Genomic DNA, 16545 nt, shown 5'->3' with positions numbered 1-16545 from the left:
TTTTTACATCGCTTATATTCAATAATGTTTTGAAGAGACCTTTCTCACATTTTGGACAGGACACTTGGAACTCTGATTAAAACTGAATTGTATGATGTCATTACTTATTTTGTTTGAGACAATTTGGATCGTATTGAATATTGTTTTATAATGTAACTGTTTATTTTACTTGGTAAATTTCATATTCACAAGAAAAAGTGGTTTCCTTTATGAATGAGTTTAAGGTATACAGCACAGATTTATCCATCCCTCCATTTTCTATATCCACTTAATCCGTCGGTCAGGTGCACTGGTTTACGTTCTATTAAAAATAAGAAAGCCACAAGGATTCATACTTTACTTTCTCTATTTAACTTTTAACAGTAGAACGTCAGGCACCCCTGGATTATGTGTACTTCCTAAATTGCACTTTTATTCTCTCTCTTCTATCTGTAGAAAAATGTTGCAACATTTTTCATGGTTATAGGGCTCTGTGCACATGTTCAGATCATGTAAATTGTTGTACAATTTGCATGAAAGGTTTTCTGACAGAATGGACAGGGAAGCATAAGTCTGCATTGATCTGTGTCTCATGATATGTGGAAGATGTGACACAAACTTTGATTACCAGGATGTGAAGAGTGGGGATGAATGAAGAAGCATTCTGACTTTTGAAAGAAGATGGCAGCTCATTGAGTTCCTGACTTTTTCTAAGAATTTAGAGAGATTAAGTACTAGAGCCAGAAGATGGCAGTAATGAAACTCGGAGGAACTCTCAGCTGCCATCAGAAGAAGAAAAAGTAGGTCAGTGAGTGAGCAGTCCGGACACTGCTGAATAATATTCGACAACAAAATATTAGTAAATGTGTCGTTTAGACTGAGCGAACACAGCAGGCGGTGAAACAAAAGGAACCGTTTCCCGCCAGTGATGTCCGCAGTCCTCAGGAGGGAGGCTGACTTCGGCTAACAAAGAGACGTTTTTATGTCGTGATGCTCTGTTTTCATGTAACCACTGGAGACAATGATGACGGTGTGTATAAACCTGTGTCTTGTTACTTCTGTGTTTGTTGGGCTTTTCAGCACCGAGTGAAAGAGGGACAGAGCAGCAGTTCTTTATATCAATGATGGTATCAATGATGTGCTGTGAATGGAGATGAGCCCAAAAAGCTCCGGGTTCGTTGAATAAACCGTGAGTTGTTATTGTAAACGCTTAATTTTAGGTACAAAAAAGTCCTGTATAACGAAGGGAAACGACCAGGTACCGCAAAAATGACCGACTCTAAGGATCCGACAAGTGTTGGCCGGCCCTCTGGCCTGTGCAGCGGTGCCAGCTTTAGTTTTACCGCCGGCAGAGGACTCCCAGGGCGGGTCAGGAGTGTGTCCTCCTCCACTCAACCTGGAAGGCTGACTTCTCTCAGAACCAGGGACTTGACACTTGGGGGAGCCTTTAAAAAAACAAAGGTATGGAATGGTACACCAGCACTGGGAGAATGGTCAGTTTTATATTATTAACAGTTGTGTTCATCAAAGCACCAAATCACATAGCAAAGGATAGTCTATGAGCCCAAACATGGGCAACATCTGTAGTTATTGGGCTAAAATGATAGTTGACTCAAGGTGAATGTGGCTGTCAACACTGACCTACAGATTCACTGACTGGTCCAAAACTAAACCATGTTAAGGATGCTTTACGGTATTTGGGCCCTAACAACACCGCCTATAATATAATTAGGTCTGGCTGAGGACCTTTGGGTCATGTGTTGCTCAGATAACTGAGGGATGCAGTTAAGTGCAAAAATTGCCCAGATTAGATCCACATTTGTATGCTATTTTAGGGAAAGAAAAAAAAAAGGACTTTAAGGTGAATAATCACATGCACTGCTGCATATTTTGCCAACCAAACTTAAAAAAAGTCTGAATCCTTACCACCACATGCCAAGCGTTAAGGAAAATCCCTGTAAGGTATTTATTTTCTTAGTTAGTTGTCAAGCATGTGAATAAAGCATGATAAATGAAAGCCTGTTTACATGTGCGTTACAGCTTAATGGCCAAAAAAAGGACATCTTCTTTACTCCACCTCTGTCACTTGTAATTCACACATGCCAGACAGAGGCGGGTCAGCCCTGCGTCAGTGTGTGCTTACACACAGCAAGCCAACTGAGTGGTGACAGCATCGTTGTTTAGAGCTGGTTATTTGGACTTAAGTAAACTACTTCCTGTTGTGGTGTGAACAGGTCAATCGGGTAACTGTTGTCATTCAGTCAGTCCTCCACCTGTATCTTCCACAGATTATGAGTCAAAGCTTTAATTTTCTTCTGTATACTACAGCATGAGAACATGAATGCTACATAAGACAAATAAATTTATTAGCATTAATACTTATGTTCATGCTTAATGCCAACATTAATTGCATACTAATTAGAATTAGGATATTAGGATTATTATTATTATTAGGATATCAGGAATTATTTACATGTATATGCAGCATCTATGTTTTTAATGTAAATGAATATTTGGTTGTGACGATATTTTTTTTTTTCCAAAGAAAACCTTTGAGCCCAATGTTCATTCTGAGAGGAAAAGTAAAGATGAGTGAGTAGCCACAAACATGTTTTATAATGATTGAAAAAAGCATTTTACGTTTTTCAGATAACATCAAGTGGAGTTGTTTAAGCATGTTATCTTCCTCAGGTTAAAGGAAGAGATCCAGCTAGCTCCTAAAAAGGAGAGAAAAGAGAGGGATGAAAGGAGAAGAGAGAACAGAGTCAGGAGGAAAGAGAGACCTAAGATCATCCAGTCCCACTCCATCTTTGAACAAGGTCCAGCTGACTCAGAACTCAGAACAGGTAAATTTTCTTTTTTCCTTGATGTTTGTTCCCATTCTAATGGGATGTGAAGCAGCACCTCAGACGTTGAGTTGCAGATGAATGATTTTTTTCCCCCACAATCAACTTTTCTCAACAGGCTGGCATGGTGCAACAGGACTCTCTAACTTGACCACCACTCCTGTCTGCAAACTAGTCAAGGTAGACGGGAAAGTGCTGAAGAAGGATGAAGATCATCTCCTCAGTAAACTACAGAGAGATGACGTGAGTGATTTCTGACTCTTCATAGGGCTGGGTATCAATCAAAATGTTTCGACACTGGGACCAATACCGATACCTTCACTTCGATACCGGTTCCTGAGCGATACTTTTTTCAATACCAATGTTATAATATCAATTCTAACAAAAAGGAAATTACATTACACATAAGAGTACAAATCCTCAGTTTTATTTTTCAGCTCAGTATTTCAATTTTCCAGAGGGAACCTCCCAAAAGGATTAATAAAGTTGTCTATTTTTCCAATCCAAGCAGTTTTCTTACAGAAAAAATGAATAACAAATAATTTCCAGTGCAAAACAGTTACAAACAGGTGCCAGGTTGGTGTCTAACACTATCCTACACACTGAGGATACTTTTCACTCAGCACTTTTTCTTCAGAAACATCAACATGTCTGCTTTCTGCAGTATTAAGCTGCAGTAACATTGAGATTACTGCCGGATTTCGCTGAACATTACCTGTTAAAACTCCACACACTGCGAGCCACGCTTTAGACCTCGGTGGCATTGTTTAACCGGTTCGACTACACACACACACACAGACATACACACACACAGACAGACACACACAGAGACACACACACAGACACACTGACACAAACAGACACACACAGAGACACACACACAGACACACTGACACAAACAGACACACACACACACACACACACACACAGACTGACACACTGACACACACACACACACTGACACACACACACACACACACTACAGTTCCCAACGCAGATACACGTGAACCCGTCTGTGGGCGTAAACACATTTTCCTACAGGTGCAGCAAAGTGTAACGTTACTACAGCCAACCGAGGGCAGCGTGATCAGTTCTAGATCACGTGATTAATCTCTGGGTACCGAAGCTGGGCACCGAAAGACGAGGCTTGGTTTAAAACTCGGTACTACCGAAGCTTTTCGGTCGGTGCCTTAAAAGAACCGAAGTCCGGTACCCAGCCCTACTCTTCCCTGTGAACATTTAAGGATAAAGGCTCACAAATCTACATCAGAAGTGCCCTTAGATGCTCACATTAACCTTGATGTTGTCATTCCTTCTCTTTTGTTTGCCTGTAAAATGGTCCCTTTACATGCATTTTCCTCGTATGTGATAGTGAGCAAAATCCCCAGCCTCAAGGTAAGAAGAGTTTAGCCTTCCTGAATTCATTTAGGTGATACAGTTGTTTCTGAACCCCGGTGGAGATTTGAGATGACTGTTAGGGGAAAATCAGTAATGTCAGTCACTCAACCGTTCACTTGGAGGCATCAGGTGAGATTGAAGAAGCAAACGTTTCGTTCCAGCATGCTTCTATGTTAAGGTGCAGATACAGTGTACATTGACTCTATATAACACGATCAGTTGATTCTCAGAAACCTACCTCAGCTCCACTTATGTAGACATCTTTGATTAGTTAAAAGTTAATACAATCCAAACATCAGTCAGCTTCACATGCTCAGCCAGTCAGCGTGCCAGACTTATCTACTGTCTGGACAGTAAATGATTAAAATAGTGTGTTTACATTGTCAGCATTATTTAGTCATGTTAATATCAGCTGTTTTACAACAGACTTTTAACATGTAGAAATCAGCCCTTGTTTCCATTTTTATCTCCAGCCTTTGACATTATCGCACAAACTTATAGAGGTGTTGTCTTAGCAACCAGGCACACCATGCAACATTATTGTACACATGCAGGATTACTATTCCATCAACTCATGTGAAAGGTAGGATCACCAGTAAAGTAGACAGTGGGTGCCACATTAAGTAGACCAGTCATTGAAAAATAAAGTACATCCTCTTTAAATTGCATTCATCAGGAAATGTAAAAAATCATCTGGTCTTCACTGAGGTAAATCCAGTCTCAGATGAACAGCAGAACATGACATATAACCCTGTGTCATTATCTATTGAACAACATGTCGAAAAAGTAAGTGAACCCCTGATCCAGCAGCTTGCTTCAACAGCAGTGAGCTGCAGTAATGGTTTCCTGTGGGATGTTATCAGTCTCTCTCATGGTTGTGGAGGAATCTTGGCCCACTCTTCTCTCCAGCGTTGCTTCAGCTCATTGAGGTTTGCAGCATTGGTTTCTGCACAGCTCTCTTAAGGTCCCACCACAGCATTTCAATTTTAAAAGAAATAGCTCCCTTTTAAGTCAAGGTGGTGACCTTTACTTTTGATTGTAGATATAGAGCTCAAATAAAAACAGCTCACCTTTAATCAGCCTTTATCAAGCACGGGGCATTCTTGACCCTATGGATCTCAAAACACAATCAGATCATTATCAGACATTTTGGAATAGCATCCACAAACAGACAGGCCATGTTCTTTCATCTGCCTGTTAAAGTGTTCTTCCTGGGGCAAACGTTCTAAAGGAAACGACTCAATACGCTGCCTTACATTACACCGGGGTTTGTCGATCCCGGTCCTGGCAACTGTTTACCCAGCATGTGGAAGATGTTTCTCCACTTCAACACTTCTGACTGACTGACAAATGAATGTGTCGTTTTTAGGCTAGGGAAAAGCTTGAAAATGAGCTGACTCATTCATTTTTGAGTTAGTTTTGGAGCAATAAAACATTTAAAACTGGACCATGATAGACTGTACTGAAGTCAAAAGTAGACATGACCCCACAGTCTGCATATATAGATTTCAGTAGATTCAAAGGTCCCATGGCATGGCTTACCTGCTTTTTAGTATGTTTTATGTAGGAGGCGCCCCTTTTTTTTATCCCGTAGTCTCAAACTGTCGCTTGCAATCCTTTTTTTCGACACCCTTCTGACACATATTTCACAGTGAGTGAAAGGCAGGATTTCTTTTCATGGTCACATTCTTCAGGCAAGAGCGTGCAGGTTCTCCATGGTGGCCGTTTTTAAAAATGTAAGCTTCGGTGATGCAGGAAACATGATCTACCTCTACTTCTCACAGTTTTTGGATTGATCTGTTGTTTTTTGCTGAGAGGGCAAGTTTTTCCCTGGTCAGCACCATAGTCGTGAAGATGTTTGAATCCGTTTTGTTCTCTTCAGTTTTATGTGCAAGGCCCAGTAAAGCCTAGTTTGTGCCTCTGTGTCACGTCGACAGTGTAGACTCGCAATGTAATTTTCGTCAGTTGCTTTTTCCGGTCTTAATGGCTGTATACGGCGAAGAAGCTCGTCAAATTGGCCCCTTGACATTGGAAAGTATCGAAAGTACATTTGTTCATCCAGGTCCCTCAATGGGTGAACCAGTGTTGTTGTAAATTCACCCGTTCAGCCTCGGCCGGTCGTACAGACCCCCCGCAAATGTCTTCTCTGTCGCCTGCACTTCAACATTTGCAATAAAAGCATTTGTTCTTCAGTATTGATGAGCTCCAACTGCAAATACAGCTGCTCCACCTCGGTTGCCATTGTTTACTGTTTAACTCTGACCAGAAGAAAAAGCAAGGATTAACCCCTGAAACCACACAAACACACAGCCACATCCCTCGACGCAGAGCTTCAAATGCTCAATGGCTGAAGCATGAACTAGGCTTAAGACATTAGCTTTGCAAAGAGCCTGAGGCTGTTCCAGCGCTAAAAAGACATGAGTCTGAACTTCAAGCAGTTAGTGAAACTGTTTCAAATGTCTGTGTTGTGTTAACATTGGAACTACAAATGCATTTCAGCCCGTCATGGGTTCCATGTGTTAAAAGGCAGCCAAGAGATGTAATGGCACTTTGAGTGAGTTGGTCAATTATTCGTTGGTCCTACAAGTGCTCTGTGATGTTGAATTACTCTCACAAACAGCAGTTTGCATTTACAGCCCCCTCCCTTGCACTTCACGCATTCGGCAGTGATGTTGCTAGGTACACGTCCTGCGTCCCTGACGCATTAAAATCTGAAAGGACGCAGTAAATTTACTATCCATGCGTCCTAGGGATGCACCTCATTTTTCTCATGGAAAACGATACATTTTGAACAATAACTTGTTTAAAATCACAGTAACTAGCAAAAATAAACCTGTCAGCGGACCTGACAAGCGCTGTTTCAACCCTTTGCGCATTAACTTATTAGCGCAGACATGATCCCCTTGAGTACGGTATCACGATATGCTAGTTTAGCCGCTACAACAACAACTAGCCAGTAACTGCAGATTTAATTTCAACAGGAAAGATACAAACTTCTTAGTAGTAAATAAATTCACGTTTTAACTGCTCTATGCTGTGTTCACTCAGTTCGATGATGTTTTAATGTCTAGCGGACGTGCTGTAATGAAATAAATGACATATTCCGGTGGTGGCTGTGGGGCAATGAAAAATACTTTGAATGGCGGTCACCATTTGTTGCTATGCTCAGACGCCGTCTGTGCATACATCCCGCTTCCCACGTGATCCCGTTTTTCCTTGAGTAAGCAGGAAAAAGTAGAACGCAAAAATGCCCCCTAAGAAAAAGATGAAACCTATCGTTGGCCAGAAGACTATTGCATCTGTATTTTCTGCCCCAACATACATGAATATATCTGCTGATTCTAGCCATATCTTATCATACCACCATTAACAGAGTTTAACACTACAATTTAAGAAATAGAAAGAAATAAATTTTTTATACATTTAATTTATACACCATTGTGATTTGAGTGTGTCCCGGGGACTCACTACATTGAAAACCTATCAACATCACTGACTGGGTGCAAAGAATAGTGATGAACAACTTATCCTTCGGTAACAATAGAGGAGTGTGTAAGCCACATTGCCTTTTCTAGTTCTTGGAGCAGATATTTTCTGCCTCTGTTGGCATTTTACCACATCTTCACCTATTAACATGGCAGTACACAGAAAATCTAAATAGGACAAAGAACTAAAAGCTTGGCTAATCCCTATCATTGCACAGTTGCAGGTAATGAGCAGATATCCTGCTATAATCTTTGTTGTGGCACCTTGCCGTGCTGCTCACTTTCATACTCTGGATTAGATTCTGGCTCAAACATGCACAGCTAGTTAGGGGTCTAGCAGCGAAGCTGCAGAACCCTATTGTTTTAGTAGCTTTTCTTATTAGGGGTCTAGCAGCGAAGCTGCAGAACCCTATTGTTTTAGTAGCTTTTCCTATTATTAGGGGTCTAGCAGCGAAGCTGCAGAACCCTATTGTTTTAGTAGCTTTTCTTATTATTAGGGGTCTAGCAGCGAAGCTGCAGAACCCTATTGTTTTAGTAGTTTTTCTTATTATTAGGGGTCTAGCAGCGAAGCTGCAGAACCCTATTGTTTTAGTATCTTTTCTTATTAGGGGTCTAGCAGCGAAGCTGCAGAACCCTATTGTTTTAGTAGCTTTTCTTATTATTAGGGGTCTAGCAGCGAAGCTGCAGAACCCTATTGTTTTAGTAGTTTTTCTTATTATTAGGGGTCTAGCAGCGAAGCTGCAGAACCCTATTGTTTTAGTATCTTTTCTTATTAGGGGTCTAGCAGCGAAGCTGCAGAACCCTATTGTTTTAGTAGCTTTTCTTATTATTAGGGGTCTAGCAGCGAAGCTGCAGAACCCTATTGTTTTAGTAGCTTTTCTTATTATTAGGGGTCTAGCAGCGAAGCTGCAGAACCCTATTGTTTTAGTAGTTTTTCTTATTATTAGGGGTCTAGCAGCGAAGCTGCAGAACCCTATTGTTTTAGTAGCTTTTCTTATTAGGGGTCTAGCAGCGAAGCTGCAGAACCCTATTGTTTTAGTAGCTTTTCTTATTAGGGGTCTAGCAGCGAAGCTGCAGAACCCTATTGTTTTAGCTGGTATTCCTATTATTATTGATCTACTTTCCGCTGCAATTGAAGTCTATGGCAGCCCCATTAACGCAATGGTAAAAAGTTGTGAAATTTGGCCCATATTTTTAGGACCATCCCATTAGCAAACTCAACAATTTTGGTGCCCAAATTCTAAACTCTCTAGCGCCCCCAACACGTCAAAGTTTGAAGCACATTCAGCTAAATAACTTTTGACTCATGTGTCCGAATTTCAAAAACAAGGTATCGTTGGAATCCTTGGATCATGACGAGTCCAACGCACCCTATGACGTCATTTTCCGTCTGACTAGATTTTCCGCCATCTTGGATTTTGTTGAAAACCTTAAAAATTTTTCACAGGTCAGAAATTTCGACCAAATCTCATGAAAATTGGCACATAGTATCTTTGGACCAATCCGCACAAAAGTTAGGAGATGGATTTTTCAATTTCGACTTTGTTAATTAGCTACATCAAATCAAAGTTGGCGGCGACTACGCCAAAAAGGACGTGAGGCCATATCTCAGCAACAATTTAATCTTTTGACATCAAACTTATAACACATATTCATAACTCGATCCCAAACAGTCCCAAGAATTATAGTGATCTTTGACCTATAGGGGGCGCTATATTTAGCAAAAATGCATTTTTGCTCATAACTTTCGACCCCTTGGTCCAAATTTCACAAATGAGGTACCGTTGTAATCCATGGATATAGCCGAGGTCAATGAATCCTATGACGTCATTCGCGCCATCTTGGACTGTCCGCCATTTTGAATTATGTCAAAAACCTTCAAAACGCATTACAGGTCACCCAGATTGTCTGATTTCCACGGGACTTGACATATAGAATGTTCAGACCGAGCCTCACAAAAGCTATCATGTGGATTTTTTTATTTCGTTTCCCTTTTCCCGTAGCAGCCAATCAAACTCAGCGATGACGCGCCAAACAGGACGTGAGGCCATATCTCAGCAACCATTTAATCTGTTGACATCAAACTTATAACACAGACTCATGATCAAGCCTTTAAGAGGCCCAAGAAGTCTGGTGAACTTCAACTCAGAGGGGGCGCTATAAGTAGCAAACATGCATTTTGCTCATAACTTTGGAGCCGTTGGTTCAAATTGGACAAATGACCAATACCGTTGGAATCCCTGGATGAAGACGAGTTAATCTCAAACACCAAACTTGGTCTATGGACTCATGATGCCTTCCTGAGCATCCGCAGGCTTATCTGCTGTTCTGCTAGACCCCGCCATCGCTGCTTGCAGCTATATTTAGGGGTCTAGCAGCGAAGCTGCAGAACCCTATTGTTTTAGTAGCTTTTCTTATTATTAGGGGTCTAGCAGCGAAGCTGCAGAACCCTATTGTTTTAGTAGCTTTTCTTATTATTATTATTATTAGGGGTCTAGCAGCGAAGCTGCAGAACCCTATTGTTTTAGTAGTTTTTCTTATTAGGGGTCTAGCAGCGAAGCTGCAGAACCCTATTGTTTTAGTAGCTTTTCTTATTATTCTTCTACTTTCCGCCACCATTGAAGTCTATGGCAGCCCCATCAACGCAATGGTAAAAAGTTGTGAAATTTGGCCCATATCTTTAGGACAATCCCATTAGCAAATTCAACAAATTTGGTGACCAAACTCAAAACTCTCTAGCGCCACCAACATGTCAAAGTTTGAAGCCCATTCAGCTAAATAACTTTTGACTCGTTGATCCAAATTTAAAAAACAAGGCATCGTTGGAATCCTTGGATCATGACGATTCCAACGCACCCTATGACGTCATTTTCCGTCTGACTAGATTTTCCGCCATCTTGGATTTTGTTGAAAACCTTCAAAAGGATTCTTCGTTCACACATTTTAACCGATTCTCATGAAAATTGGCACACAGTATCTTTGGACGAATCCGCACAAAAGTTAGGAAGCGGATTTTTCAATTTCGACTTTGTTCACCCACAATAACCAATCAAATTTGGCGGCGACTACGCCAAAAAGGACGTGAGGCCATATCTCAGCAACCAGTTGGTCTATTGACATCAAACTTATATCACAGACTTATAACTCAATCCCTAACTGGCCCAAGAATTGTGGTTATCTTTGACCTATAGGTGGCGCTATATTTAGCAAAAATGCATTTTTGAGCATATCTTTGGACCCGTTTGTCCAAATTTCACATAAGAGGTACCGCTGTAATCCCTGGATATATCCGAGGTCAACCAATCCTATGACGTCATGTGCACCATCTTTAATTGTCCGCGATTTTTAATTATATCAAAAACCTTCAAAACGCATTACAGGTCACCCAGATTGTCTGATTTCCACGGGACTTGACATATAGAATTTTCAGACTGAGCCTCACATTAGCTTTCAAGTGGTATTTTTTAATTCGCTACCGTTTGCCCGTAGCAGCCAATCAAACTCAGCGATGACGCGCCAAACAGGACGTGAGGCCATATCTCAGCAACCAAATAATCTTTTGACATCAAACTTCTAATACAGACTCATGACCAAGTCTGTATGAAGCCCAAGAAGTCTGGTGAACGTCCACCCAGTGGGGGCGCTATAAGTACAAAAACTGCATTTTGCTCATAGCTTTGGAGCCGTTGGTTCAAATTGGACAAATGAGGTACCGTTGGAATCCCTGGATGAAGACGAGTTCATTTCAAATGCCAAACTTGGTCTATGGACTCATGATGCCTTCCTGAGCAGCCGCAGGCTTACCTGCTATTCTGCTAGACCCCGTATCGCTGCTTGCAGCTATATTTATTATTATTCTTCTACTTTCCGCCACCATTGAAGTCTATGGCAGCCCCATTAACGCAATGGTAAAAAGTTGTGAAATTTGGCACATCTATTTAGGACAGTCCCATTAGCAAATTCAACAAATTTGGAACCCAAATTCAAAACTCTCTAGCGCCACCAACATGTCAAAGTTTGAAGCACATTCAGCTAAATAACTTTTGACTCGTTGGTCCAAATTTCAAAAACAAGGTATCGTTGGAATCCTTGGATCATGACGAGTTCAACGCACCCTATGACGTCATTTTCCGTCTGACTAGATTTTCCGCCATCTTGGATTTTGTTGAAAACCTTCAAAAGGAAACTTCGTTCACAAATTTTAACCGATTCTCATGAAAATTAGCAGAGAGTATCTTTGGACGAATCCGCACAAAAGTTAGGAAGCGGATTTTTCAATTTCGACTTTGTTCACCCACAATAACCAATCAAAGTTGGCGGCGACTACGCCAAAAAGGACGTGAGGCCATATCTCAGCAACCAATTGGTCTATTGACATCAAACTTATATCACAGACTCATAACTCAATCCCTAACAGGCCCAAGAATTATGGTTATCTTTGACCTATAGGTGGCGCTATATTTAGCAAAAATGCATTTTTGAGCATATCTTTGGACCCGTTTGTCCAAATTTCACATATGAGGTACCGCTGTAATCCCTGGATATATCCAAGGTCAACCAATCCTATGACGTCATGTGCACCATCTTTAATTGTCCGCCATTTTGAATTATATCAATAACCTTCAAAACGCATTACAGGTCACCCAGATTGTCTGATTTCCACGGGACTTGACATATAGAATTTTCAGACTAAGCCTCACAAGAGCTTTTAAGTGGTATTTTTTAATTCGCTACCGTTTGCCCGTAGCAGCCAATCAAACTCAGCGATGACGCGCCAAACAGGACGTGAGGCCATATCTCAGCAACCATTTGCTCTTCTGACATCAAACTTCTAACACAGACTCATGACCAAGTCTGTAAGAAGCCCAAGAAGTCTGGTGAACGTCCACCCAGTGGGGGCGCTATAAGTACAAAAACTGCATTTTGCTCATAGCTTTGGAGCCGTTGGTTCAAATTGGACAAATGAGGTACCGTTGGAATCCCTGGATGAAGACGAGTTCATTTCAAACACCAAACTTGGTCTATGGACTCATGATGCCTTCCTGAGCAGCCGCAGGCTTACCTGCTGTTCTGCTAGACCCCGCCATCGCTGCTTGCAGCTATATTTATTATTATTCTTCTACTTTCCGCCACCATTGAAGTCTATGGCAGCCCCATTAACGCAATGGTAAAAAGTTGTGAAATTTGGCACATCTATTTAGCACATTCCCATTAGCAAATTCAACAAATTTGGAACCCAAATTCAAAACTCTCTAGCGCCACCAACATGTCAAAGTTTGAAGCCCATTCAGCTAAATAACTTTTGACTCGTTGATCCAAATTTAAAAAACAAGGCATCGTTGGAATCCTTGGATCATGACGAGTTCAACGCACCCTATGACGTCATTTTCCGTCTGACTAGATTTTCCGCCATCTTGGATTTTGTTGAAAACCTTCAAAAGGAAACTTCGTTCACAAATTTTAACCGATTCTCATGAAAATTAGCAGAGAGTATCTTTGGACGAATCCGCACAAAAGTTAGGAAGCGGATTTTTCAATTTCGACTTTGTTCACCCACAATAACCAATCAAAGTTGGCGGCGACTACGCCAAAAAGGACGTGAGGCCATATCTCAGCAACCAATTGGTCTATTGACATCAAACTTATATCACAGACTCATAACTCAATCCCTAACAGGCCCAAGAATTGTGGTTATCTTTGACCTATAGGTGGCGCTATATTTAGCAAAAATGCATTTTTGAGCATATCTTTGGACCCGTTTGTCCAAATTTCACATATGAGGTACCGCTGTAATCCCTGGATATATCCAAGGTCAACCAATCTCATGACGTCATGTGCGCCATCTTTAATTGTCCGCCATTTTGAATTATATCAATAACTTTCAAAACGCATTACAGGTCACCCAGATTGTCTGATTTCCACGGGACTTGACATATAGAATTTTCAGACTAAGCCTCACATGAGCTTTCAAGTGGTATTTTTTAATTCGCTACCGTTTGCCCGTAGCAGCCAATCAAACTCAGAGATGACGCGCCAAACAGGACGTGAGGCCATATCTCAGCAACCATTTGCTCTTCTGACATCAAACTTCTAACACAGACTCATGACCAAGTCTGTAAGAAGCCCAAGAAGTCTGGTGAACGTCCACCCAGTGGGGGCGCTATAAGTACAAAAACTGCATTTTGCTCATAGCTTTGGAGCCGTTGGTTCAAATTGGACAAATGAGGTACCGTTGGAATCCCTGGATGAAGACGAGTTCATTTCAAACACCAAACTTGGTCTATGGACTCATGATGCCTTCCTGAGCAGCCGCAGGCTTACCTGCTATTCTGCTAGACCCCGCCATCGCTGCTTGCAGCTATATTTATTCTTCTACTTTCCGCCACCATTGAAGTCTATGGCAGCCCCATTAACGCAATGGTAAAAAGTTGTGAAATTTGGCACATCTATTTAGCACATTCCCATTAGTAAATTCAACAAATTTCGTGCCCAAATTCTAAACTCTCTAGCGCCACCAACATGTCAAAGTTTGAAGCCCATTCAGCTAAATAACTTTTGACTCGTTGATCCAAATTTCAAAAACAAGGCATCGTTGGAATCCTTGGATCATGACGAGTCCAACGCACCCTATGACGTCATTTTCCGTCTGACTAGATTTTCCGCCATCTTGGATTTTGTTGAAAACCTTAAAAAATTTTCACAGGTCAGAAATTTTGACCAAATCTCATGAAAATTGGCACATAGTATCTTTGGACCAATCCGCACAAAAGTTAGGAGATGGATTTTTCAATTTCGACTTTGTTAATTAGCTACATCAATTCAAAGTTGGCGGCGACTACGCCAAAAAGGACGTGAGGCCATATCTCAGCAACAGTTTAATCTTTTGACATCAAACTTATAACACATATTCATAACTCGATCCCAAACAGTCCCAAGAATTATAGTGATCTTTGACCTATAGGGGGCGCTATATTTAGCAAAAATGCATTTTTGCTCATAACTTTGGACCCGTTTTTCCAAATTTCACAAATGAGGTACCGTTGTAATTCGTGGATATATCCAAGGTCAACCAACCCTATGACGTCATTCGCACCATCGTGGATTGTCCGCCATTTTGAATTATGTCAAAAACCTTCAAAATGCATTACAGGTCACCCAGATTGTCTGAATTCCATGGGACTTAACACATAGAATCTTCAGACTAAGCCTCACAAGAGCTATCACCTGGAATTTTTACATTCGATTCCGTTTACCCGTAGCAGTCAATCAAACTCAGCGCTGACACGCCAAATAGGACGTGAGGCCATATCTCAGCAACCATTTAATCTTTTGACATCAAACTTATAACCCAGACTCATGACCAAGTCTGTAAGAGGCCCAAGAAGTCTGGTGCACTTCCACCCAGAGGGGGCGCTATAAGTGGCAAAATTGCATTTTGCTCATAGCTTTGGAGCCGTTGTTTCAAATTGGACAAATGAGGTACCGTTGGAATCCCTGGATGAAGACGAGTTCATCTCAAACACAAAACTTGGTCTATGAACTCATGATGCCTTCCTGAGAAGCCGCAGGCTTACATGCTGTTCTGCTAGACCCCGCCATCGCTGCTTGCAGCTATATTTAGGGGTCTAGCAGCGAAGCTGCAGAACCCTATTGTTTTAGTAGTTTTTCTTATTATTAGGGGTCTAGCAGCGAAGCTGCAGAACCCTATTGTTTTAGTAGCTTTTCTTATTATTATTAGGGGTCTAGCAGCGAAGCTGCAGAACCCTATTGTTTTAGTAGCTTTTCTTATTATTAGGGGTCTAGCAGCGAAGCTGCAGAACCCTATTGTTTTAGCTGGTATTCCTATTATTATTGATCTACTTTCCGCTGCAATTGAAGTCTATGGCAGCCCCATTAACGCAATGGTAAAAAGTTGTGAAATTTGGCACATCTATTTAGCACATTCCCATTAGCAAATTCAACAAATTTGGAACCCAAATTCAAAACTCTCTAGCGCCACCAACATGTCAAAGTTTGAAGCACATTCAGCTAAATAACTTTTGACTCGTTGGTCCAAATTTCAAAAACAAGGTATCGTTGGAATCCTTGGATCATGACGAGTTCAACGCACCCTATGACGTCATTTTCCGTCTGACTAGATTTTCCGCCATCTTGGATTTTGTTGAAAACCTTCAAAAGGAAACTTCGTTCACAAATTTTAACCGATTCTCATGAAAATTAGCAGAGAGTATCTTTGGACGAATCCGCACAAAAGTTAGGAAGCGGATTTTTCAATTTCGACTTTGTTCACCCACAATAACCAATCAAAGTTGGCGGCGACTACGCCAAAAAGGACGTGAGGCCATATCTCAGCAACCAATTGGTCTATTGACATCAAACTTATATCACAGACTCATAACTCAATCCCTAACAGGCCCAAGAATTGTGGTTATCTTTGACCTATAGGTGGCGCTATATTTAGCAAAAATGCATTTTTGAGCATATCTTTGGACCCGTTTGTCCAAATTTCACATATGAGGTACCGCTGTAATCCCTGGATATATCCAAGGTCAACCAATCCTATGACGTCATGTGCGCCATCTTTAATTGTCCGCCATTTTGAATTATATCAAAAACCTTCAAAACGCATTACAGGTCACCCAGATTGTCTGATTTCCACGGGACTTGACATATAGAATTTTCAGACTAAGCCTCACATGAGCTTTCAAGTGGTATTTTTTAATTCGCTACCGTTTGCCCGTAGCAGCCAATCAAACTCAGCGATGACGCGCCAAACAGGACGTGAGGCCATATCTCAGCAACCATTTGCTCTTCTGACATCAAACTTATAACACAGA

General features: G+C 41.2%; 1 protein-coding gene across 2 annotated transcripts in view; it reads left to right on the top strand.

The window, feature by feature from the left end:
• The window catches only part of LOC140278580 (DNA-directed RNA polymerase III subunit RPC4), a 60473-nt gene that overhangs the window by 23170 nt on the left and 20758 nt on the right, over window positions 1–16545 (top strand). Inside the window, exons 1-5 of one of the 2 annotated variants that reach the window (XM_072373622.1) lie at window positions 761–1009; window positions 1200–1440; window positions 2525–2571; window positions 2671–2825; window positions 2944–3068. In XM_072373622.1, the coding sequence (XP_072229723.1) occupies window positions 1249–1440; window positions 2525–2571; window positions 2671–2825; window positions 2944–3068 (519 nt within the window). In that variant the 5' untranslated portion in view covers window positions 761–1009; window positions 1200–1248. Of the gene's footprint in view, window positions 1–760; window positions 1010–1199; window positions 1441–2524; window positions 2572–2670; window positions 2826–2943; window positions 3069–16545 lie in introns of those variants that run through there. The other variant, XM_072373621.1, reaches the window with a different exon arrangement.

The sequence above is a fragment of the Leuresthes tenuis genome, unplaced genomic scaffold, assembly GCF_036924035.1.
Source record: "Leuresthes tenuis unplaced genomic scaffold, fLeuTen1.0.hap1 SCAF_20, whole genome shotgun sequence".
In the NCBI taxonomy this organism is placed as follows: Eukaryota; Metazoa; Chordata; class Actinopteri; order Atheriniformes; family Atherinopsidae; genus Leuresthes; species Leuresthes tenuis.
This window is presented reverse-complemented; position numbering and strand designations above follow the sequence as displayed.